Source organism: Onychomys torridus, chromosome 20, assembly GCF_903995425.1.
Source record: "Onychomys torridus chromosome 20, mOncTor1.1, whole genome shotgun sequence".
NCBI classification, from domain to species: domain Eukaryota; kingdom Metazoa; phylum Chordata; class Mammalia; order Rodentia; family Cricetidae; genus Onychomys; species Onychomys torridus.
The window spans coordinates 48,153,649-48,178,534 of NC_050462.1; the positions used below are offsets into that span (position 1 = coordinate 48,153,649).

The 24,886-nt window shown below is 36.9% G+C and overlaps 1 protein-coding gene across 2 annotated transcripts; it reads right to left on the minus strand.

Annotated features, from left to right (window-relative positions):
• Positions 1-11,831: 11,831 nt before the first annotated feature.
• On the minus strand, positions 11,832-17,187 carry LOC118571093 (olfactory receptor 6C6-like). 2 transcript variants are annotated; one of them, XM_036169995.1, is made up of 2 exons: positions 16,285-17,187; positions 11,832-11,867 (listed from the first exon to the last, which is right to left on the minus strand). In XM_036169995.1, exons 1-2 carry the CDS (start codon positions 17,185-17,187, stop codon positions 11,832-11,834), a joined length of 939 nt encoding a protein of 312 aa, XP_036025888.1. The 2 variants fall into 2 exon arrangements, with proteins under 2 accessions (XP_036025888.1, XP_036025887.1); XM_036169994.1 differs by lacking the exon at positions 11,832-11,867 and having other exon boundaries at positions 16,228-17,187.
• Between the last annotated feature and the right edge of the window lie 7,699 nt (positions 17,188-24,886).

Genomic DNA, 24,886 nt, shown 5'->3' on the forward strand with positions numbered 1-24,886 from the left:
TATAGACTGCAACCACACATTTAAAATGGAAAATCTATTTAATATATTTTTTTATTATTTTTGTGTTTTCTTATGTCAGCAGTTACTTCATATGTGGGATATTTTTCCTGAAGAACCCTGTAACTCACTTCTACTTTACATTCTACTTTTCCTTGAAAGATTGTACTCCATGATAACTAACTTCCTCCAATTCCTTTCTGAAAGTATTTTTATGAGTATATATTATTATTACATACCTATTTCCAGAAACCATTGTATTGAACAAAATAAACTTTGTATATTAGCAATTTTCTATGTGTGATTTATTATTTGATTGAACATCAATGTAATATATGTCTATAATATCTAACCATGGGAGACACTCATTGGTCTTCAAAATCTATAAAGGACACAAACGCTTAAACCAAATATTATTATATGGTGCTAAATTATCATTGTATGAAATGTCTCAAAAATATTGTGGGACAGATGGGGTGACTTTTGTGGAATTTCAAGGAAAAATCTTTCAAGAGAATATAATCATGCCAAGGTGAAAAAATACATATATAACAACAATTAATGTAAAAAATAGGATGTGAATTTGAAAGAGAGCAAGGAGGAGTATATAAGGTTTGGAAAGAGGGAAGGTAGGAGAGAAATGTAATCTCAAAACATAAGGAAATCATTTTTAAAATTAAAAAATATAGGATAGAATACAAGAACATGCGCATTCTACAAGGGTACTAAACAACTCTACGCCTTGGAAAGTGAGCATAACTAATAGCTAAAAGGGCCTCTAAGAACTTATCTGGAGAAGACTCAAGATGATTTGGTGGTAAAAAAACAAAACAAAACAAAACAAAACAAAACAAAACAAAACAAAACCCTTCCCATGCCAGTGTGAGTGCTTGAGTTTGATTCCCAGAATCCATGGTGAGAATTTATCCCCAAGAATTTTCCTCTAGCATCCATACATGAGCACTCATGTACTTCACACCCCCACCTCACAGACACAACTCCCTTACCGGACACTCTCACCTTACCAGACACTCTCTCAGTACAGACTAGGCCAGATTTTCTGTCCTAATTTCTCCAGGTATTACATAGGACATATGCAACCTACACAGTTGTTCAGTGGTTCCACTCTATTAAGACTGTGTGCCACTCAGTAAAAGATAGCACCTGGACTTCTAAAGACACAAAGATGCCTGTCTCACAATCCCCTTAATGTAATAATGAAGGCAAAAGCAACTATGAGGTGGCAGAGGTGAATGGATCAAAATGTGACAGGATCTATTATTCAGTAAAGTGTGTGGATTTAAGTCTATCATGTCAATAATTTCCAAATATCTAAAATATTTTTATTTTGCTTGAATTATAGTGCATTTGATTTGTGGTACAAATGTTATATTAAATATATGACCATATTTCCAAATAATCAAATCATATATTTTTGACCTCACACATTTTACACTTATTTGTGATATTCCAAGTTATTATTTCAGGTGTTTCTTAGTTGAGATATCTGGCATATATCATTATATATTTAATATGCACCTTCTGTCTTGAAGCATAGTCTGTACATAGTTCTTACAATTAGAGAAGTCATTGAAAGTGTGTGCAGGATGGACACTTGAGTATTTAACTTTTAATTTTAGAGAGATTATCCCTGTAAAATATCAGACATAGTCTGTATTAGAGATGGGGCTGATGAAGGTCATTGGTCTAAAGTATTTGTAAATTTTCAGGCAATATGTAAACATAACAGTGGGTCTAGCATACAGATAGTCAGATCAATTAAAGTGAAGAAAAGAAGCTTAATTAAAAATTAAGATTGTGAAGCTAATCACGTGATTGTTATCAAGTTATTTAAAATTGTTTGTAACCATCTTATAAACCATTTAAGACACACACAGAAATAACCTAAATGTTATTGTTCCCAAATGGGATTAAATAGTTCAAGCAGTGACTCAATGGGAACCAAAATGTATTAAATACTGATATTATACAATGTTTTTAGAAAGATATAATTATTTTTGTTTCTATTCTGGCTTGATAAATGCTGAGACATACCCTATCTTCCACCTGTCGTTTATTTTGTTTTTTAACCCTTTAAGTCATCCACTTAGCGCATAGGTGAACAAAACATGGTGTTCCCCCTTCATCTCTCACCTCTTCCAGACCGAGTCCATTGAGCTCAGAGTCATGGTTTCCTGGGGTCCAGGTTACTGTAATTACTGTTCCTATGAGTGTAAGGCTTTAGGGTTATTTCTCTGATACTTGTCTGTATGCTTCCATTTATAAGGCAGAACAAGGAAAAAATTGTTTTACTTCATTGGAGTGATTTTCTTAACTATGAACTATCTAGTTTATTGATTTGGAATATTTTATTAACTAATGTGATAATATAATCAGAACTTTCTGCCTTGCCTCACAATTCCTAAATACTTGGAGCTTCATACCATGAGACAGAGCCTGCACTCTTTTTATAGTATGACATAAATGGCTATTCTCATGTTTCAGGCTTTAGAACTGAGCTGCTCATTCTCCCAGCAATTCTGAAGGGATTATTACTCAATAAAACAGAAAAGTTATTCGTTTGCACTCTCAGTGAATTTATTACCAACTGTATTTGTTCAACTGAGCTCCCCAAAAGCACATCCACAGTCTTAAAGGAGTACATGAAAATCACATCAATAATTCTTTTTGCCTTAGCAATTTTATTCTGTCTCGTACAACAACAGCTGTATTGCTTTGAATTAACACAATTTGCTGTGGGATGTCTTTCTGTATGCTGTGAATATGTGTTGTTTGATTGGATGATAAATAAAGCCATTTGGCCTATGGCAGGGAAGGATGGAGCCAGGCAGGAAAATCCAAGGGAGATAGTGAAAGGAGAATGGAGAGGAAGGAGACACCAGCTGCCACCAGGAAAAACAAGATGTAAAAATACTGGTAAGCAACAGCCACATGGCAACTTATAGATTAATAAAAATGGGTTAAGTTATAAGAGATAGCTAGCAAGAAGCCTGCCTTAGGCCATGCAATTGGTAATTAATATTAATCCTCTGAATGATTATTTTATAAGTGGCCATGGGACCACGGGAGTGGGCGGAACCAGAGGAACGTGGGACCATGGGGCCAGAGCAGGACCAGAGAAACCTTCTGACTACATTTGGTTGCCCAACATGTTGGCTCAAGTTTCCACCTAAAACCTGAGAAAGATTTAAAAAAAAGATTCTAAACAGAGCTAAAGACTGCTGTGGGATGTTCTGTATGTCAAATGTGTTGCTCTGATTGGTTAATAAATAAAACACTGATTGGCCAGTAGCCAGGCAGAAAATATAGGCGGGAAAAGCAGAGAGGAGAATTCTGGAAAGTGGAAGGCTGAGGCAGAGAGACACTGCCAGCTGCTGTCATGACAAGCAATGTGTAAAGATACCAGTAAGCCACAAGCCACGTGGCAAAGTATAGATTAATAGAAATGGGTTAATTTAAGATAGAAGAAGTAGATAACAAGATGCCTGCCATGGCCATACAGTTTGTAAGTAATATAAGTCTCTGTGTGTTTACTTGGTTGGGTCTGAGCACCTGCAGGTCTGGCTGGTGAGAAAGATTTGTCCTAACTGTGGGCAAGACAGGACCAGGAAAACTCTAGCTACAAAAGAGAGCTTCCTAGTTGTGTTTTAGGCAAGCCATGAGCTACAGTATGGTGGGTTTGTGGTGTGTGAGTTTGAACAGAGCATGGCAGATTCTTGCCATAGTACATAGTAGTGTCTCCAAGCCACACAGCATGCTGCATGGCAGATTTACTAGCTTTTGCTAGTTAAAAAAAAAAAAAATGTTTCTGGGCTATACTCAGCTAGGTTGAGGCCTAGATCCACTGCTTCCAAGGCTGGGTGGAGACCTGTCAGAAAGTACCACTGCCATGCTGGGAGCTGAGATGGGTGGAGTGGAGTCAGCAGTCAAAGCTGCTGTTTTAGTCCCAGCCATGCTGCAGTTTAAAGCAATAGATACACAAAAGACAGGTTCAGGTGGAATAACACTAAATGGTTTACAGTGTTTGTAAAAATGTACATAGGCTTGGAAGAGAGAGGAAAAGTAATATATGCAGTTATATAAAGAAATAGATAATTTTTAAAAATAATGTCTTTAAAGAGACAGTAAAAGTAATATAAAAATAAGCCATGTAAAGATGAAAATCACACAGAGAGTCTGGATTATATTGTCTTTCAGATTTTTAATTGCAGAAAGACATTTGATTATAAAGGCTGCAAAGTCAAACCAATATATGTATTTTAAAGGTATCTTGACTTCAAAATTTGGATCTAAGGATATGTTTCTTTGGAAAGGAGGCTCTGCTTTTGTTTCCACAGGAAGCAAGAAGTTATAGATTTATTCCAGGTTAAGATGAATCAGATTTGATCAACCCAGACCTCCCGAACCATAACAGAGGGTTCTTATCAACAAAGGTTATAGCCAGTCCTCCCAAGACTTGACCATTATTTCGAATTTTCTCAGGATCCCCATAAGACTACCAGTGCCCCCAATCAGCAGGAAATAGCCTAGAAAACTATGCCTACATTCCCAATAACTGGATTATAGATATTGTCTTTGTTTAGGGATTTGTTACAAATTATTATTGGTCATAGTCAATATCTTTCTAAAAAAAGGGGGGGATAGGTATGATAGGATGAAAAGGTAGATTATTGAATCTACTTTTAAAGAGCAACAACTTGTGTAATATGTTTTAAATTGCTATAGATTTTATTTTATTACAAATTTAAAGTTAATTTTGTTATACTGTATGTATATTTCTACTCTTATTTCAGGTATTATGCTTGTACAGCTCATTTGACATTATAATGTATAATTAAGAAATACAGATTAATAATTAGTCATCTATGATAATCACACTTACAGTCATGTTAGTTAAGTTTTCTAGATATACATAGATATATTTCAATTAGATAGATACTTTTCAAACACTTCAAAGACCTACAGAATATGGCATTTAAAATGTTTTAAAAACTTAGGCTTTTCTGGAGAGTGAGACATGTCTGGTCTTGGCAGGACTGATTTACTTCAAAGAGGAATGTGGGCATCAAAGATACTGCATATGGAATTTATCTTCTTCTTGGCAAAAATAGCCATTTGGGCAAGAAACTGCTGTTGCCTGGACTATTGATAATATGTTATATAAACTGGACAAAGAGGACCCATAGGAAGGTGACCACTGAACTTTGCAAGGCAAAATGGTTCTTCAGGTTCCTGCTTAGCAGAGGTGACTGCCAAATATTCTACAGGACACAGGGAGAAGTGACTAAAAACCTCTAGGCCTGCTGGCTGAAGATGGATGCCACAATGTTACAGAGGAACTTCGGATGACTGTCCAGGCAGGCAGGTGTCTCTGTCATTTCCACAAATTTGGAAGTTGCTTACAATGCTTTTTGTTGTTGTTGTTTTGTTTTGTTTTGTTTTTTGAGACAGGGTTTCTCTGTGTAGCTTTGCGCCTTTCCTGGAACTCACTTTGGAGACCAGGCTGGCCTCGAACTCAGCTGCCTCCCAAGTGCTGGGATTAAAGGCTTGTGCCACCAACGCCTGGCTACAATGCATTTCTTGTTTACTTAGGAATATTATATCCTTCTGGGGTCTTTGATGTTGTTGAAGACTAAATAGTTATAATTATAGTTTTTCTTAGTCATGATAGATAAATTAGATATGAAACTTTAGACTCATAAATATAGATAGATAGAATATTTTCTTTAAGCTTAAGGGAGCAAGGGATCCCAGCTGGATCAAGAACAGAAAGGGAGAACAAGGAATAACAGACCATGATAAATGAAGACCACATGAGAACAGGAATAGGCAGAGTGCTAGAGAGGTCCCCAAAAATCCACAATGATACATCCTCTGTAGACTGCTGGCAATGGTCGAGAGAAAGCCTGATCTGACCTAGTCTGGTGATCAGATGGCCAAACACCCTAACAGTCAAGCTGGAATTCTCATCCAATAACTGATGGAAGTGGATGCAGAGATCCTCAGCCAGGCCCCAGGTGGAGCTCCAGGAGTCCAATTGGCGAGTAAGACGAGGGATTGTATGAGTGAGAATTGTTGAGACCAAGATCAGAAAAAGCACAGGGACAAATAGCCAAACTAATGGAAACACATGAACTATGAACCAAAGGCTGTGGAGCCCCCAGCTGGATCAGGCCCTCTGGATAAGTGAGACAATTGAATAGCTTGAACTGTTTGGGAGGCATCCAGGCTGTGGGACCTGGACCTGTCCTTAGTGCATGAGCTGGCTGTTTGGAACCTTGGGCTCACACAGGGACACTTTGCTCAGCCTGGAATGAGTGGACTGCACCTGGCTGTACTGAATCCACCAGGTTTAAATGAATCCCCAGGGGAGTCTTGGCCCTGGAGGAGATGGGAATGGAGGGGAGGGGATGGACGGAAGGTGAGGGTGGGGACGGGAGGGGGGAGGACAGGGAAACCCATGGCTGATGTGTAAAATTAAAACAAATAATAATAATAATAATAATAATAATAATAATAATAATGAATATTTTCTTTAATTTTGCCAAATATAAATAGACTAAATATTATAACTGTAGTTCCTGCTTGACAACTGTTCTATTATATGTAATTTTACTATATTAAAGTAAAAACCTTCCTTTTTATTAGACATAAAAAGGGAAGTACTGTGGGATGTCTTTCTGTTCAATGTGAATATGTGTTGCTTTGATTGGTTGATAAATAAAACCATTTGGCCTGTGCCGGGGAGGATGGAGCCAGGTGGGAAAATCCAAGGGAGAGCGTGAAAGGAGAGGGAGGAGACACCAGCTGCCACCAGGAAAAGCAAGATGTAAAAGTACTGGTAAGCCATGGCCATGTGGCAACCTGTAGATTAATAAAAATAGGTTATATTATAAGAGCTAGCTAGCAAGAAGCCTGCCTTAGGCCATGTAATTGGTAATTAATATTAAGCTTCTGAATGGTTATTTTATAAGTGGCCACAAGACCTTGGGGGCCAGGTGGGACCAGAGGAACGTGGGACCATGGGGCCTGGGCAGGACTGGAGAAACCTTCCGACTACAACAATTCTTTCATGTCTTGTACAGAAATAATTGACTTCAATTTTCATTTTCATATAATTTTATACTTATCTGTATAAAATGATTATGGAAAGAGACAAGAGAGAAAGAAAAAAACGAACCAAACATGAGATTTTCTTCAGTATCTAACTAAAAATGTGGTTAAATTCTTGCATTAATTCTTCATTCTTTGAATTCATCTTTCCTCTGCAGTAACTCATAAACTGTAGTACCAATAACATTTCTGAGGCATTTAAGAGGAAAACCAAATGGACTATCAGGATGATTAACATATATTCACTTTTCTAACATATGTTCATTTTCCTAAACAATGTCATCACATTTTGAAAGCATCTGAATGTGTCAATAAAGATGACTCAAATATTTATTGAAATAGAGATGCTATCATCTTTCACTATCTTCTCAAAAGGGAAACAAATGATAAATTGAAATAAATAAAATTAAGAACCTCTGCTTTTCAAAAGACATTTTATGATTGAGAAGGAATATATAATAAGTTCAGAAAAACATGCTGTGCATGATGACCTCCGTTCGGGACCCAGCACCCCCATGCAATCATTGGAGAGGTCAAATGTTTCCCCAGGTCCTGGGTGGGGCACAGTTAGTGACACCCTGGAGCTAGCTGGCCAAAGGCCTCACTAAAGAGTGTGCTCCAGATTCAGTGACAGACTCTGGCTCAAGCAAATAATTCCAGGAGTGATAGAGACACCTAACATCCTCCTCTGGTATCTGTATGTTTGTATGTGTGTCAGTCCTGTTGTGCTAGAAGGCCTTGTTTCCTTGGTGTCTTCCATCCTCATTGGCTCTTAAAATCTTCCTGCCTCTTCCTTCACAGTTCCCTGAGAGCCCCGAGGGGAGGGAGTTGATGGATACCTCTTTTTTTTAGGACTGAGTGTTCCATGGTCTCTTACTCTTTGCACTTTGTCCAATTGTGAGTGTCTATATTTGTTCTCATATACTGCAGGATGAAAATTCTCTGACCGTGATGGCTGAATGAGATATTGATCTGTGAGCATAGCAGAATGTTGTTAGGAATCATTTAATTGCTGCATTCATTTAGCAAAACAATAGTATTTGGTTTTCCCTACATCTACAGCCTATCTAGTTTTAGGTTTTAGCCACTTAGGCAATGTTGAGCATGGGTTTCATCTCATGATGTGAGCCTTAGTACTAGGGCATATCTTAAAATCTGATATTGCAGTAATAGAATTTTTAAATAGATGAATTTTCAGAAGCATTTGTCCTACCAAAATTAAACAGAAGAAAATAAACAATTTACACAAACCTATAGCCAGCAATAGAATTGAAACACTGAATAAAGACTTTCTCAACTAATAAAGGAAATTATTCCAAACTTTTAAAATAAAGCCACTATTACACTGATACCAAAATTGTAGTGAAGACATAGCTTTAAAAAAAAAAGAGAGAGAAAGAAAAAATTACAGACCTATTTTCATGACTCATTCAGATGTAAAACACTCAACAGAATACTTGCAAACAGAATTCAAGATCACATCAAAACAATCAGCCATCATTATTAAGTTGGCTTCATTCAAACCATGCAAAGATCATTTAGCATACATAAGTTAGTAAATGAAATTTATCATATAAATGGGTTCAAAGACAGAAATCATAGAATCATCAACATAGATTCAGAAAAGGCCTGTGAAGTTCAGGAGGCTAAGTATGGAAGGGACATCTGTCAGCATAATAAAGGTTTACTTGACAAACATAGGCAGCAGAATGATTAAAGAAGACAACATCGAAAAATTCCTTTAAAGACCAGGGAAAAGAAAGTATAATTAACTCTCTTCACACCTAATCAATATAGGGCTTTAAATCATGGTTAGAACAACACTATAAGAGAAGAAAATGAAAGGGATGAAAATGTGGATTGAGAAGTCAAAACATTTGTATTTACAGATGATATGATTCAATATATCTGACCATAAAGAGTCCACCAACTTGGGAAAAAAACAGAGATAGTAAACACTTTCAACACAGTGATAAGATATAAAATTAACACATACAATTCAATGGATTTCCTATATATCCATGGTAAATACAGTGAAAAAGAAATTAGGGAAACAATCCAATTACAACTCTCTCTCATTCTCCATCTCTCTCCAAATTGCAAATAAACCTAACAAAATAAAATAAAGAATCTCTACAAAGAAAACTTTGATATACTTGAGAGAAATTTGAAAGGCACTAGAAGAAGGAAAGACCTCCTGTATAGTTAAAACAGTGCAGCCACTGTGGAAATTGGTATGAAGTTTCCTAGCAAAGTTAGAAATAAAAGTACCTTGGCACTCAGCTACATGGTTCATGGGAATGTAGGCAAAGTACTATATATCATACTACAGAGACATTTTCTCTGTCACATTCATTGGTCTATTGTGCCCAGTAGCTAAGAAATAGAGTCTGGCTAAATGTCTACTAACAGATGGATAGATGATGATTATGTGGGACATACCCAGAATGAACTTTTGTAGATGAATTTCTTTTCTTTTTTTGGTTTTTCGAGGCAGGGTTTCTCTGTGTAGCTTTGTGCCTTTCCTGGAATTCACTTGGTAGCCCAGGCTGGCTTTGAACTCACAGAAAGCTGCATGGCTCTGCCTCCCTAGTGCTGGCATTAAAGGCATGCGCCACCACCCCCTGGCTGTGGACGAATTTCTAAACATTCTTAGTAAATAAGAAATACAGTGCCAAATAAAGGGGTGAAAACTATAGAGATCAGAGAAATAGAGCCACCAGCTAACCTTAGCTCACCATGCCACTGTAGCTTCCCAAGAAAGAGAGCTTCTTCCTGTCTAACCTGCACCTTTATCGCGTTGCTGTTCTGACTTCTCATTGGCTCTTAGCCCAGCTACCTCACTTCCTTGTCACTGCCTGTCTGTCTGGTTGGTATTGGGATTAAAGGTGTGTGTTGCCACACTTGGCTGTTCCCTAGTGTGTCCTTGAACACACAGAGACTCTGCTTGCCATGTGATCGAATTAAGGGTGTGTGCCACCATTGCCTGACTTTTGTTCATGGCTGGATGTCCTCTGATCTCCAGGCAAACCTTATTTATTAACATACAAATAAAATATCACCACTTTTCAGGACAAATAGAATTATCGCCACATAATTTGATTCATCTTAAAGAAAATTATGAAATGTCAAAGTAAAAGGATAAAACTAGGAAAGATATTATACTGTAACATATAACCCAAGCCTAAAACCATAACTGCCTAATACTTTCTCTCATACATGTATCTTAACTTTAAATCTTTAGATTGCGTGTTTGACTTGCAGTGTTTTTAGAAGTAAGCAAATTAGAAAGGGGCCATTAGGACTAGGGGTGCTTTTAAGGGAGAGAAGACCGTCAGAACACAGATTACTTGAAAACGGAGGGGGAAGGATTTCAGGGTGGAAATTTTGAGGCATGGAGTTGGTGGTATAGGAGAGACATGGTAGAGCAAGAGGAAGTAACTGAAACTAAAGTTTTATGAAAAATCCATATGGAAACACATTGCTTTACAAACCAATTCAAACTTATTAAAAATAAAAGAAATAGAAGAATGATATTTTGTATGTGTGCATAATTATGCTCCCACAGGCTAAAGGTCATTAAATGACCTCAGTGACAGGTATGAGCTTCCTCATTCTGTGATGTTGGTCAAAGGAGGCCCCAAAGGCCTCCAAAATTCTGTATTTTCTTGCCACTCTTCTTCATTGCCATAAAGCTATTTGATAAGACCCTACTGCTGAAGTATTCCACACAAAGTACAGAGAAACCAAGTTTGCACGGTATAGAGAAAACAATCTGGAAGCTCCCATCTTGCAGTCTAGTTTTTATAGTGCCTGGTGGTGCTGTAGAGGCTAAAGGTGGAGAACAGGCACTGATAGCTCAACCCAGAAGTGAACCCTGTGAACTTTAAGACCAGTGTTCCAGTGAAGATGTACTCACTGATGCAACAGTGATGTGACTGCCCTGGGGGGGGAGGCGGGGGGGACAACTGTACCATGATCAGATTTTTGGCCAGCTTCACAAGAGGGGATTCTTGTATGGTATTGTTTAAAAAACAAAACAAAACAAAACAAAACCAAAAAACCAAAAACCAAACCAAAACAAAAACAAAAAACAGGCAAAAATCCTTGACTGATGAGGTTGTACAACCATATTTTATACCATTGTTCAGCTAAATTGTCATATCGCCACATTGCCTTCTAAATGTTACGTTTGTATAAATATAGACACTACTCCTAGCTTTACACATAGAAGTTTCCCTTTGTAGTAAATGATTGTGAATACAGGGGCACCTGTCTGCTTAAGGTACTGATAATAAGTGGTTGAGTGATCAGCCCTAGGCAGGACATTTACCTCACCTACTGAAGGCACAGAGGTATTCCAGAGAGGGGTTGGAAAACTCTAAGTGTCCAAAGATGCGAAGAAAGGTTTGGAAGTGCTGTCTTTTGGGCATGACACAGCCAGTGTTATCATGACCTTATAGAAATTAGGGCTGCCTGAAATGGGCATAGAAAATACTGGGCCTCTGAACTGTAATCAGGGACTGGGCAGAGGCTCAGAGAGCACTCTCCTTCCCAATTGAACTACCAGATACTGATGAATTCTGGGGAAGGGACTTAAACACAGTGTAATTTGGGGTAGGGCAGGAGTTTCCTTGTGTAATACAACCCTCAATGCACAAGGGAGGGCAATGACATCAAAACATGACTGAAGGTACATGTCATTTCTTCCAAGAAGATTGTGATCTAGAAATAAGCTACCCATACTAGCTTAAGGGCCTAAGGAAGGGTCAGGCCTGGCTTCAGTCCTACAGATAACGTAAAGGTCATTTGGGCTATTAGCCACCTGTGGTTCTGGTTGTGCAACTTGAGGGAGCCTCCGGCTATGTAGATAATATAAGGGTCATTTAGACAATTAGCTATCTCTGGTACTAGTTGAGGGACCTAGATAAGGCCTAGCACAACAGATAACACAGACCAACTGTCTATTAATCACTTCCAACTCCCAGCTTTCTGGGTGGATGGGCAGGTTTTACATTTTTCCCATGGAAAGTCAATCCTGCATTACTTAACTTTTTGTGTTTCTCTGGAGATCTGTGGGAGCAAGGACCTTCCTGCTATGCTCCCATCATGGAAGGACTCATTTCAATTCTCTTGCTGTCTTTAAGAACCCATTCCAGCTGATACCAAAAAGTGTTTACTTGTTTATTACTTCAGCAGACAATGCTCAGCCTCCTTTGAAAGAGCTGATTGGGTGAAGTATGAAAATTGCTAATATTTAGCATTTGTGTTAGAACCCTGCTTGGAAATGCAAGTGATATTAGCAGAAAATGGCAGTGATTTTCAGTAATGTTTTAGCACAAATGTAGATTCTTCTCAAACCATGAAAACCCACTATGGATGTCATATTAGTTCATCACCCTGGAGACAAAGAACAAGTCTCCTCTCTGCCTCCCAATACCAAATCATACTCAAAAATCACCCTTCTGAAAAGTCTACAATAGAAACACTAAGAGCAATAGATGCTAAAAAGCAGCTTCCCAGCTTCTCCTCATCTTTTAAGAAGGTCGTGAGTGATGCTGATATGTTGGCATACAGTTAAATGCAGATTTTGTGAAAATGCTTAAAACCATACTGTCAGAAGCTGCCACTCGCACTTCCATCATTCATCATACTCAAGAGAGTGTATTGGGAGTGGGTCAAAACAAGTTGAATTAATTTTCATTTGTTCACAGTTTGCTTCTATTATGTAAGAACATTTGAAATTCAGATCATTATGAATATGCAGATCCATAAGATATAGACATAATGCTCCAAACTTCTCTAAAGCCCTTGTTGAAATGCCAGGTTCTGCAGGGCACAATCTATAGTTCAATGGAAAGAATAATTAAGAAATCATCCTGAGTGAGGTAACCGAAACTCAGAAAGACAAACATGGTATGTACTCACTCATAGGAGGATACTAGATGTAAAACAAAGATGACTAGACTGCTACTCATAACTCCTACCTAGGAGGCTACCTAGAAAACAGGACCCTAAGAAAGACACAGGGATCACTCAATGACAGAGAAATGGATGAGATCTACATGAGCAACCTGGACAAGAGTGGGGGTAATAAAGGGCAAGGGTTCAAGGGAAAGAGAGCTTAGGGGAGCAGGAGATCCCAGCTGGATCAAGAACAGAAAGGGAGAATAAGGAATAACAGACCATGGTAAATGAAGACCACATGAGAATAGGAAGAAGCAAAGTGCTAGAGAGGTCCCCAGAAATCCACAATGATACATCTACTGTAGATTACTGGCAATGGTTGAGAGAAAGCCCAAACTGACCTAGTCTGGTGATCTGATGGCCAAATACCCTAACTGTCGAGCTGGAACTCTCATCCAATAACTGATGGAAGTGGATGCAGAGATCCTCAGCCAGGCCCCAGGTGGAGCTCCAGGAGTCCAATTGGCGAGTAAGACGAGGGATTGTATGAGCGATAATTGTTGAGACCAAGATCAGAAAAAGCACAGGGACAAATAGCCAAACTAATGGAAACACATGAACTATGAACCAAAGGCTGTGGAGCCCCCAGCTGGATCAGGCCCTCTGGATAAGTGAGACAATTGAATAGCTTGAACTGTTTGGGAGGCACCCAGGCAGTGGGACCCAGACCTTTCCTTAGTGCATGAGCTGGCTGTTTGGAACCTTGGGCTTACACAGGGACACTTTGCTCAGCATGGAAGGCGGGGACTGGACCTGCCTGTACTGAATCTACCAGGTTGAGCTGAATCCCCAAGTGAGTCTTTGCCCTGGAGGAGATGAGAATTGGGGTGGGGATTAGGGGGAAGGTGGGGTTGGGGGTAGGAGTGGGGAGGACAGGGGAACCCATGGCTGATGTGTAAAATTGAAACACAAATATCCATATTTAAAAAAAATAGGTACAAATAGGTACAACCATACACAAAAGTAGACACAAACATGAGGCACACAGACATACACACAAATACACACACACACACACACACACACATACACATACACACACACACACACACACACAAACACCACACAAAATGTATAATACAAGATTTTGCATATTTAAAGGACCTGAAATCTTTTCTTTCATTTTTCTCCAGCAATATTTTTATTTATTTTATTAACTTTACAGAATTATACATGTATAAAGTACATTCTAATTAGTATAAACCCTTCATCTCTAAGTTCCTTCCCACTCCTAATACCCACTCCACCTCCCTAAATATCCCATTCCCACATTCTTGTTTTCCTTTTAAACACTGGTTTCTGTGTGGCATCAGTTTCCTAACTATCCATTGTGGTCTGTGGGTCTCCTCAGTGAAGACACTACTAAAAACAATGGCAATCCCTTCCCCAGAATTCATCAGTATCTGGTAGTTCAATTGGGAAGGAGAGTGCTCTCTGAGCCTCTGCCCAGTCCCTGATTACAGTACAGAGGCCCAGTATTTTCTATGCCCATTTCAGGCAGCCCTAATTTCTATAAGGTCATGATAACACTGGCTGTGTCATGCCCAAAAGACAACATTTCCAAACCTTTCTTCGCATCTTTAGACACTTAGAGTTTTCCAACCCCTCTCTGGAATACCTCTGTGCCTTCAGTAGGTGAGGTAAATGTCCTGCCTAGGGCTGATCACTCAACCACTTATTATCAGTACCTTAAGCAGACAGGTGCCCCTGTATTCACAATCATTTACTACAAAGAGAAACTTCTATATGTAAGGCTAGGAGTAGCATGGATTTCAGTTTAATATGGTTTTCAGTTTAGTGTTTTTCTGGGATTCCTGAGAGTTTAAACAACTGGGTCTCTACATTTATACCTGTTTGTTTTATCTTAGGCTATTTTCCTTCTGTTATGTTGTTTTGTATGATGGTTTCTATTTTATCTTATTATATTTTATTTTTTTCCCTTAGAAGCCTGTTTGTTTTCTAATGAGAGCCAGAAAGCAGGGTGGATCAGAATGGGAGGAGAGATGTGTTGGACCTGGGGAAGTAGAGGGAGGGGAAACTGTAATCAGGATGTGTTATGTGAGAAAAAGTATCTATTTTAAATAATGGATAAAAATAGTTACCAATTCAAAAACATCAGAGAAGAAAAGCCTTTTTGTAACATATTAACTTAATAGATCAATAGTTTCTACAACCAAAACACTAAGGATGTCATTAGTTAACATCTGAAACCTTTGGGAAAAATTCCCCACCTTTTTGTAATCCACTGCCTTCCTGATGTTTCCACCAATGTAGTTAAGAAATATCTTGATTTCTGGCTTTCTTTGTTCTGTTATTTAAAGTAAAAAACAAACAAACAACAACAACAACAACAGCAAAACAAAAAACAAACAAACAAAAACCTTCATAAGAATGTTTCCAACAGGAATGTTAAACTAAAGGTAACATAAATCGGTTTCTAGTCCATGTCACTCAAATTTGGCTCCAAACAAACGTCTTTAATTCCTTTTGATGACAAAGCTGTGTTCTTTTGCTTTGATACTAATGACAACATGGTCTAATTATTCTGACAACTGATCTTAATTATTATAAATCTAGATGAGAAATATCTCATTCCTTTAGATGCTACATACCTTTCCACATAATGCCCTTCAACCTTCATTTTCGTTCATCTTACAAGGTACATCATTTGGATGCTTCCTTCTACAAGACGAATTTAATCTTTAGATCTACTCAGATTTTCTAGTTATTTTCCACAACAATCTCCATTGCCATTACAGAATAATTTCATGCTCTGAGTTTGTCTCTATTTTTAGCAACATAAAATATTAAACTGCAAATAAAATGCTTAGCAATTAATACACACATAGAAGTAATTCAGTATGTCTAACAACATTATGTGTACAATACATTTAGTAAATAAATGTTTCATTTGTGAGAAGAGGGATATTTGAGTTAAGATACAATTACATATTGTGGACCGAAGAGGCAGTTTCCTCCCAGGGATTCAGAAGATCTATTCTGAAAGATGAGCATAGAGCAATTAGAATGCTTACTATGACCTAAGTAGTAAAGGAGAGAAATGGCATAGGCCACAGTGGATATATTTGACAATCGTTTTCATTTTTCCAGTCATGTTACAACAGCATGCTATTTATTCCTAAATCTTAATTCACCGTTTTGAGCAGAACAAAATCTGTGAAGCACCTGTTTGAAAGCTTCCTTCACCTGCTGGTTCCTTAAGGTGTAAATGAAAGGGTTTAGCAAAGGGGCCACAGAAGTGTTGAGCACAGCTACACCTTTATTTAAAGAGACCCTTTCCTTGGCTGAGGTTTTCATGTACATGAAGATACAACTCCCATAAGTAATGGAGACAACAATCATGTGTGAGGAGCAGGTGGAAAAGGCCTTTCTCCGTTGCTGAGCTGAAGGGAACTTGAGGATGGTTTTGATGATGAGTGTGTAGGAGAGGATCACTAAGATCAAGGTGATGACCAGAGTCATCACAGCTATGACAAAAGCCATCCATTCTATGAAACGTGTGTCTGTACAAGACAGCTGGAGGACAGGAGATGTGTCACATAGAAAGTGGTCTATTAGTTTGGAAGCACAAAAATCCAGTTTGAGTCCCAACATCAAAGGAGGAAAGATGGATAAGAACCCAGTTACCCATGAGCTAATGACCAGCAGGTGGCACACTTTGCTGTTCATGATGATGGGGTAATGCAGTGGTCTGCAGATGGCAACATAGCGGTCATAGGACATGGCAGCCAGGAGGTAGAACTCTGTGATTAGTAGTAGAAAGAAAAAGAATAATTGAGTTAGACAAGCTCCGTAGGTAATTGTTTTGTCTCCAGTGAGAATGCTCATCAAGAACCGTGGAATGCAGGAAGACGTGAATGCAATTTCTAGGAAGGAGAAATTCCGGAGGAAGAAATACATTGGAGTCTTGAGGTGGGGATTCAGCAGGGTGAGGAGGATGATCACTAAGTTCCCCATCAGGCTCAAGATGTAATTGAAAAACAGAAACAGGAAAATCAGAATTTGTAGATGAGGGTCATTGGTCAGCCCCAGCAAAATGAACACTATCTCTATTGATTGGTTCTTCATTCCTCTATTATTCCAACATGTCTACAAAAGAACTTTAGAAAAAGCACACCCTTAAAAAACTGTTTCAACATAGAAAATTTCTTACTCAGAAGTTTAACCAATGTCCATATATTTTTAAAAATTATCTTAGAGTTTATCTATGAACCTGTCCTCCACATCATTAGTATGTTTAAAAGAACAGTTATTTCCCTTCTTGTAAAGAGTTGAGTATGCTATGATTGTGCATTTACAGAAGGAATGTTGGTCATTGGAAATATAGGTCATCCATTTCATTAATATTCTTTGCTTATCTTTCCTGTACTTCGTTTCATTAGACTTTTTCGGTGTATAATATTTAAAATTTTATGGTTATATTAGGTAACTATGTATAGTTCCAGTAGTCATAAAAGTTCTAATTTAGGGATACACATATCCAAAATTTCTAAGAAAGAAAAACAATGAAGAATTTAAATAAATGGCAGTATTACATGAGATTCTTGCTGGATCAGGATGATGATCATCTGAGTTAAGTGCTTAGAAAATAACTGGGGAGCATGAAGAACATACAAGTTCAAAACTGATTCAGCAGCTCAACTTGCTACCATAAGCTCTGTGTTTTTTTTTTTTAAGTATGATTGCCCACTCATGTTTTCTGACTTATGACAAGTGAGAGAAGGGGAAAGCTCTGTATGATAAAAATAATAACTGGTGTTTCACATATAAATGTCAATCCAAAGTTTCAAATAGATATTCAAGGCTCATTCATTTTTTAGAAAAACTGTTGTAACAAAAATACTTTATATTTCTAGAGTATCTTAATTCAGTATTAAGCTTTTATTTATTCTACCAATTTAATAGTTTTATAGATGTCACAATTTTCAAGTGAATAATTACAATAATATACTCCAAGCTTAGACAAAAAAGTCACATTTTGTCCAATGCATTGGAACTAAGATAGCTTGTAATTTCCTCCTAGTTAATTTGTGAAGTAGAATCAAAATGACAAACAATAACAAGTATTTTCCATTTAGAATAAATAGCCATAGAAAGAGTCTTTGTTCATGTCAGTAACTAGAATTTGTTTGTTGAGTCTGTTTTAATCAATCAAACAAAGCTTAAACTAATTGATTCTTAATGACTTTTTAAGTGACTAATATACTGTTTTCCTGATATTTTCTTGTAAGAAACATGGGTGAACTCAATTCTTTCTTATAAGAATTCCAAATGGTGCATCTTTGGTGACGTTCCAGAGAATACTTCCTTCCCAATGCAATTTCATGAGGAACAGTTTGGTGCTGCTTCTATTGACAACAACATAACAATTTTCATATTTCCATAGTTTTAAAATAGATAGGATCTGCTAGTATTAGAGGCATAGTAAATATTGTAAAAATGGAGAAATATATGTGGTGTTTTTTTTACAACATGTAAAATACACAAAGTGAAGAGAAAGATAAATGATTATGGAGGCATAAAATGTTTATTTTTCCTTTTCATGAGAAGGAATTCAAGAAAAAAAGGTTAAATATATGAAAGATAAATTATGGAACATAAGTATATGATATAGGATGCACTTTAAAAACAGATCTCTGGCCAGGCAGCAGTGGTGCACGCCTTTAATCCCAGCACTCAGGAGGCAGAGCCACGTGGATCTCTATGAGTTCCAGGCCAGCCTGGGCTACAGAGTGAGTTCCAGAAAAGGCACAAAACTACACAGAGAAACCCTGTCTCAAAAAAACCAAAAAACAACAACAACAAAAACAAAAAACAACAACAACAACAAAACCCAGCACCACCACCAACAACAACAACAGCAAACAGACTTCTGATTATTTCCTGGTGTACATACAGAGGTGTGGATGTGTTTCAAGTGAGTGTGATCAGAGGGGAAAAGGCCACAAAGAATCTAGCAACTTTTGCACACACACAGTATGTGACAGGGATGAAGTGAAAACCAATTTGAGATACACGGTGTTATTGGAATGCTCACATAGCAATAATCTTTTGTTTATTAAGAAAAACATTCAGCATTTCACAGACTTATTTATTCATTCATTCATTCATTCATTCATTCATTCATTAATATTTTATTATGTTACCAAATAAGATCAAGTAAAAAGCATTCTGGTTTGCATTTGTAGCAGCGGGATCACTAGAAAATTCTGCTTTGAGTAGTCTTAGTTTTAAAATTATTCTGTTTTTATAAATTATTGTGTTAAAATACTCTATTTTGAAAGATTTTATGTAAGATTTTATCCAAATTCTAATTATAATTTACTTATGAAACATAATATTTTAGTGATATCTCTAAGGAAAAATACTTTTTTATTATCACAATGAAAGATTGTAAGCCATTTAAAGTATAAAATGTATAAGGTCATGTGTTCTGAATGGATGATAAACTAAAATTACTTGCAGCCTGTGAGGTATAAGTTATTCTTTAGAAAACAGTACAAATAAAAATTAAAATATAAAAAAAACCAATAATTATCTGGAAAAAATGTCCTCCCTTTGTCCTTTACAGTAATTTACAGAGGGAGACACTTGAACATTTGGACCTGAAATGGTTTCTACAGTAACTGAAGACTTGAGATAGGACACTCCAGGCAGATAAAGCAGCCTGAGGTATAGAAACCTAATACACCAGACTAAGTTTGGTTTGAAAGATATTCGGCATCCTAGTATTTATTCAACTCTGATGTAGCCTTAGAACATTTGTAAATGACAGTGTCATAGACTCTCTTCAGGACATACAGATAAAGTAACTTATTATATAATAGTCTCACTTATGAAATTGTGCCACTGACAACATTGATATCAATGTCTAATTGTATAATACTTACTCTAGAATTTTCTCATTTTAACCTACTGCTTTGTTTTGCTTCAACAATTACATACACCACACATTCTCACGGTGTAATGTAAGGGAAAACAGCACAAATCACATTATGAGATTATATAACTCACAGGCCAAGACATACAATCGTATTTAGTTTTGTTGGCTACTAAGAATATCACATAAGAATTAAAACATTTTCTGTTAAAATATTTTTGCATCTTATAGTCACTTACCATTGTATGTCTATTATAGTCACTTACCATTGTATGTCTATAGGTAAATATAACAATGTACTAAAATACTTACCATTTATTAGTTTAAAAGCTTTCCTTGGTGGTTTATCTTGATTCTGGTAAACATGCACTTCCATATTTCAGCCATTATTCTGGTAGACAAAGAGTATGGATGGACCATCTCTACTCACCTTGTTCTAATCTAAAATACATGACCAACTTTCATGTTATCTTAGAGATATTATATTTACTAATTTGTTTGGTACAAAGGTGAATGGAATTACTAATTTTATTTCTTACTACAATTCACCTATCTGAAGTATTGTAAACCTTGCAAAGGGTAGCAGCACAATATGAAAATTCACTGTCTCTGATGTAATGGAAGGGCTGTATCTCTGTGTCCTATTTGAAACTGTTTAAGAATAGTGAATTCTCAGGGTAACTGCAAACCAAGACCATCATTTATTTCCTAAAGGACTGCAAAAAATAGATACAAAAGTACTTTCTATAGAAATAAAAATGTATGCATAGACTTTGCTTTTGAAAATCACGTTTGCAGAGAATCTATTATTAATTGATATTTTTGTTGTTGTTTTTGTTTTATGTTTTTTTTTTTAAGACAATGTTTCTCTATGTAGCCCTGGCTGTCTTGGAACTTACTCTGTAGACCAGGCCGGCCTTGAACTCAGAGAACTCTGCTTCCAGAGTGCTGGGACTAAAGGTGTGTGTCACCTTTAACTGATGTTTGATTATCTATCACGCATCCATCTTTTGATATTATGGTTATACAGTTCCAGGTTTAGAGCAGAGAAAATGAAGAATTTTCCCAGTGACTATGAAAAGTAATAATATGAGGTGAAAAAAGATAACTTGTTGTAAGCTAAATCCTATCAAAACCCTGTTTCCTCCAAGCTTGTAGACTCACTTCTTTTTATTTTCATACAATCTTTTTTTCCCTTTCCACTTGTGACAAAAAATATTTGCATGTGCCTTGAGAGTCTGACTTAATATATTTTGTATGCTCAACTCCAGTTTTTCTATTTTTCTGAAGCAAAGTGAGTTTTTTAAAAATTTTTTAAAGTGTAAAGTACTCCTTTATATATAAAGTAAATACACACATTCATAAATAATGTTTCTCAATATACTGTTGACAGTCACTTGGATGGTGTCCATGATATAGATATTGTAAATAGTATTCAAACATTCTATCATCTGTTGTATAGTTCCAGATGCCCTTGGATGTATCCTTTGGAGTGGTTTACCTAGTAAATATGATTATTTTATTTTCAGTTATTTTGAGATGCTTCTATACTGATTTCTGATTTTTGTAGTGAATGTTCTAGTTTACATTCACAACAGCAATGTATCAGGGCTCCTTCCCTCCACATCCTTTCTGTGGATATTATTTTTATATGTAAGATTTTACTTTGTACTGCTAAAAATATAGACCAAGGATAAAAAAATGATAAAATCACTTCAGTGAATAAATGGTATAACATCTGAGCCTCTAAAACAACAAGAGAAAAAAGTATAAAAAAATTTAGGACACAGGCATAGGTAAGGAATTTCTGAATAGGACCCTGGTTACATAGAAAATAAGACCCCAAATTGACAGATGGAACATTATGAAATTAAAAAGCTTGTGTACAGTAAAGTAAACTGCTAACTGAATTAAGAGACAATCTACAGAATGAGATACAGTCTTTGCCAGTGACATATTGACTGAGTTCTAATATCTAAAATATATAAAAGAGCTAAAAATGTAAATGTTAATAAATTAACAACCCAATGAAAATGAGCCATGCATCTAGAGACAGTCCAGAAAAGCAGAGACGTAAGTCTATTAACATTTTAAAAGATGATCAACATTCTTGGTCAACAGAGAAATTCAAAATGAGAACACTTTGATATTCTAACTTACCTCAGTAAGAGTGGCTGTTATCAAGACAACAAATGACAATGGATGATGGCGAGGCTGTGAGGAGTGCTGGTGAGTGTGTGACTGCAGAGCCATTAATAAATCATATCAAATATAAAACCCCACAACATCTCAGAGTGACTGCAGAGCCATTAATAAATCATATCAAATATAAAACCCCACAACATCTCAGAGTGACTGCAGAGCCATTAATAAATCATATCAAATATAAAACCCCACAACATCTCAGTGTGACTGCAGAGCCATTAATAAGTCATATCAAATATAAAACCCCACAACATCTCAGTGTGACTGCAGAGCCATTAATAAATCATATCAAATATAAAACCCCACAACATCTCAGAGTGACTGAAGAGCCATTAATAAATCATATCAAATATAAAACCCCACAACATCTCAGTGTGACTGCAGAGCCATTAATAAATCATATCAAATATAAAAGCCCACAACTTCTCAGTGTTGTGTTTCTCAAATAGCTAAATATAGAACTATGGCATGAACCATATATAACATTCCTTGCTGTAATCCAAAGGTCTACCATAGAGATGCTTGCAAATCAATGTTTATTGTCAGTCTATTTTTAATACTTAGGAATCTTCCTTGTTGTTCATCAACTGATAAGTAGATAATGACAATGTGAATTATACACAAAATGGAATTTTATTCATGCACAAAGAAAATCAAAATTATAAAATTTGCATGGAAATAGATGAAACTGGAATATTTTACAAAGGTGAGGTAACACAGACTCAGAATGCCTATGAACTACAATCATCCCTGACACTAGAAACCTGGCCAGCTTTCTGTGGCTAGTAAGATCATGATTCTTGGAGTGGAACCTACAAGTGCCACTTTACTAAACTAGCATAATCCCTAACTACATGCTAAATATTTCTCCCATCCCCACAGATAAGGAAGTTACAGCTGTTTCTGTGGTTTCTCAGGGTGAGTTGCTTGTATTACCTGAGTTTCTGTAGGTGAAGTGAAATGGTCAGCCAGGGGCTGATTCTTTGAGACTTTGGCTTATTCCCAGTGCAACCTGATGCAATTCCTAATGCCCTGAGGCTATGACTGAACACATGCAAGTGATTTTTATACACACTTATATATCTAATTATATATGTAATATATTCTAATATATTCTACATGTTATATATAATCATAAATATGCATATATATGTACTATATAAGAACTATAGGGATTGCTTATTTTCAAATGGCCCTTACTTTTAACTGTCCCTCTGCATATTCCCTCTCTCATTCCTCTTTTCTCCCCCTTCATTCTTGATTCCATCCATCCCTCTGGCCCCTGTCCATCCATAACTGCCTATTCTATTTCCTAACCTCTGTGATTCTATGGATTGTAGATTGGTTGTCATAGACTTAACAGCTAATATCCACATATAAGCTAATACATGTCATATTTTATCTTTCTGGATCTAGTATACCTTACTCAGGATTATTCTTTTTCTAGTTCCATCCATTCACCCAGTGATTTCATTTTATTCAGGATTATTTTTTTCTAGTTCTAGCGATTCACCCAGGGATTTTGTTTTTTAAACAGCTGAGTAATACTTCATTGTATGTACCACATTTTTTATTTATCCATTTTTCTTGTGAGGGACATGTAAGTTGGTTTCAGTTTCTGGCTATTATGAACAAAGCAGCAATGAACATGACTGAGTGAGTAAGTGTCTTTGTGGTAGGATGAAGTGTCCTCTGGGTCTTGAGGTAGATCTATTCTCAACTTCCTGAGGCATCACCACACCGATTTCCATGGAAGTTATATAAGTTTGCACTTCCACAAACAATGAATGAGTGTTCCCCTTACTCTACCAGGATAACTGTCATTTGTTTTATTGATTTTGTCCATTCTCATGGGTGTAAGATGAAATCGCCAAGTAATTTTAATTTGCATTTCCCTGATAACTAAGAATTTTTACTATGTCTTTAAGTATTTCTCAGCCATTTGAGTTTCCTCTTTTGAGAATTCTATTTATATCTGTATAGCAACTGTTTTGTTTTTCTTATTTATTTATTGAAAGTAGACTCTTCTCTCATATGATACATCCTGAACACAGTTTCTCTTCCCTCCACTCCTTCCAACTCCCCTCCACTCCCCTCTCCCCCACATCCATTCTTTCTCCATTTCCTTCAGAAAAGAGCCGGTTTCCAAGAGACAGCAACCACACACAACAAAACAAGCTACAATATAACAAGGCAAAAGCCCCCATCGAGGCTGAACAAGGCAACCCAAAAGGAGGAAAGGTGTCCCAAGAGCAAGCAAAAGAATCAGACACAGCCAAATCAATTTCCTCATGGCTCAGTGAACCCTCTGGAAGAAGACAAGAGCTATAGGGATGGAGGACACCAAGGAAACAAGGCCTTCTAAACACAGCAGGGGTTTAGCACATGATTCACAGAGAGTAAGGCAGCATGCACAGGGCCTGTAAGGGTCTACACCAGACGGGGTTCTAAAGCTGAAAGGAGATATGTGTATATGCCCCTATCCTTAACCCAGAAGCTGCCTCCAGTTGATATTCATTTGCAAATAAAATTTAGTTTTCCCCAAGAAAGTCTCACTGGGAAAAGCAACTACTCTTAAGGGTTTGGGCCCCATGCCAAGAAGTAGATGACCAACAGAAAATGAACTCAAAGACATTTTTTTCAGGTTCTTTGTCTCATGTTATGTGAGTGCTTTTTATTTGT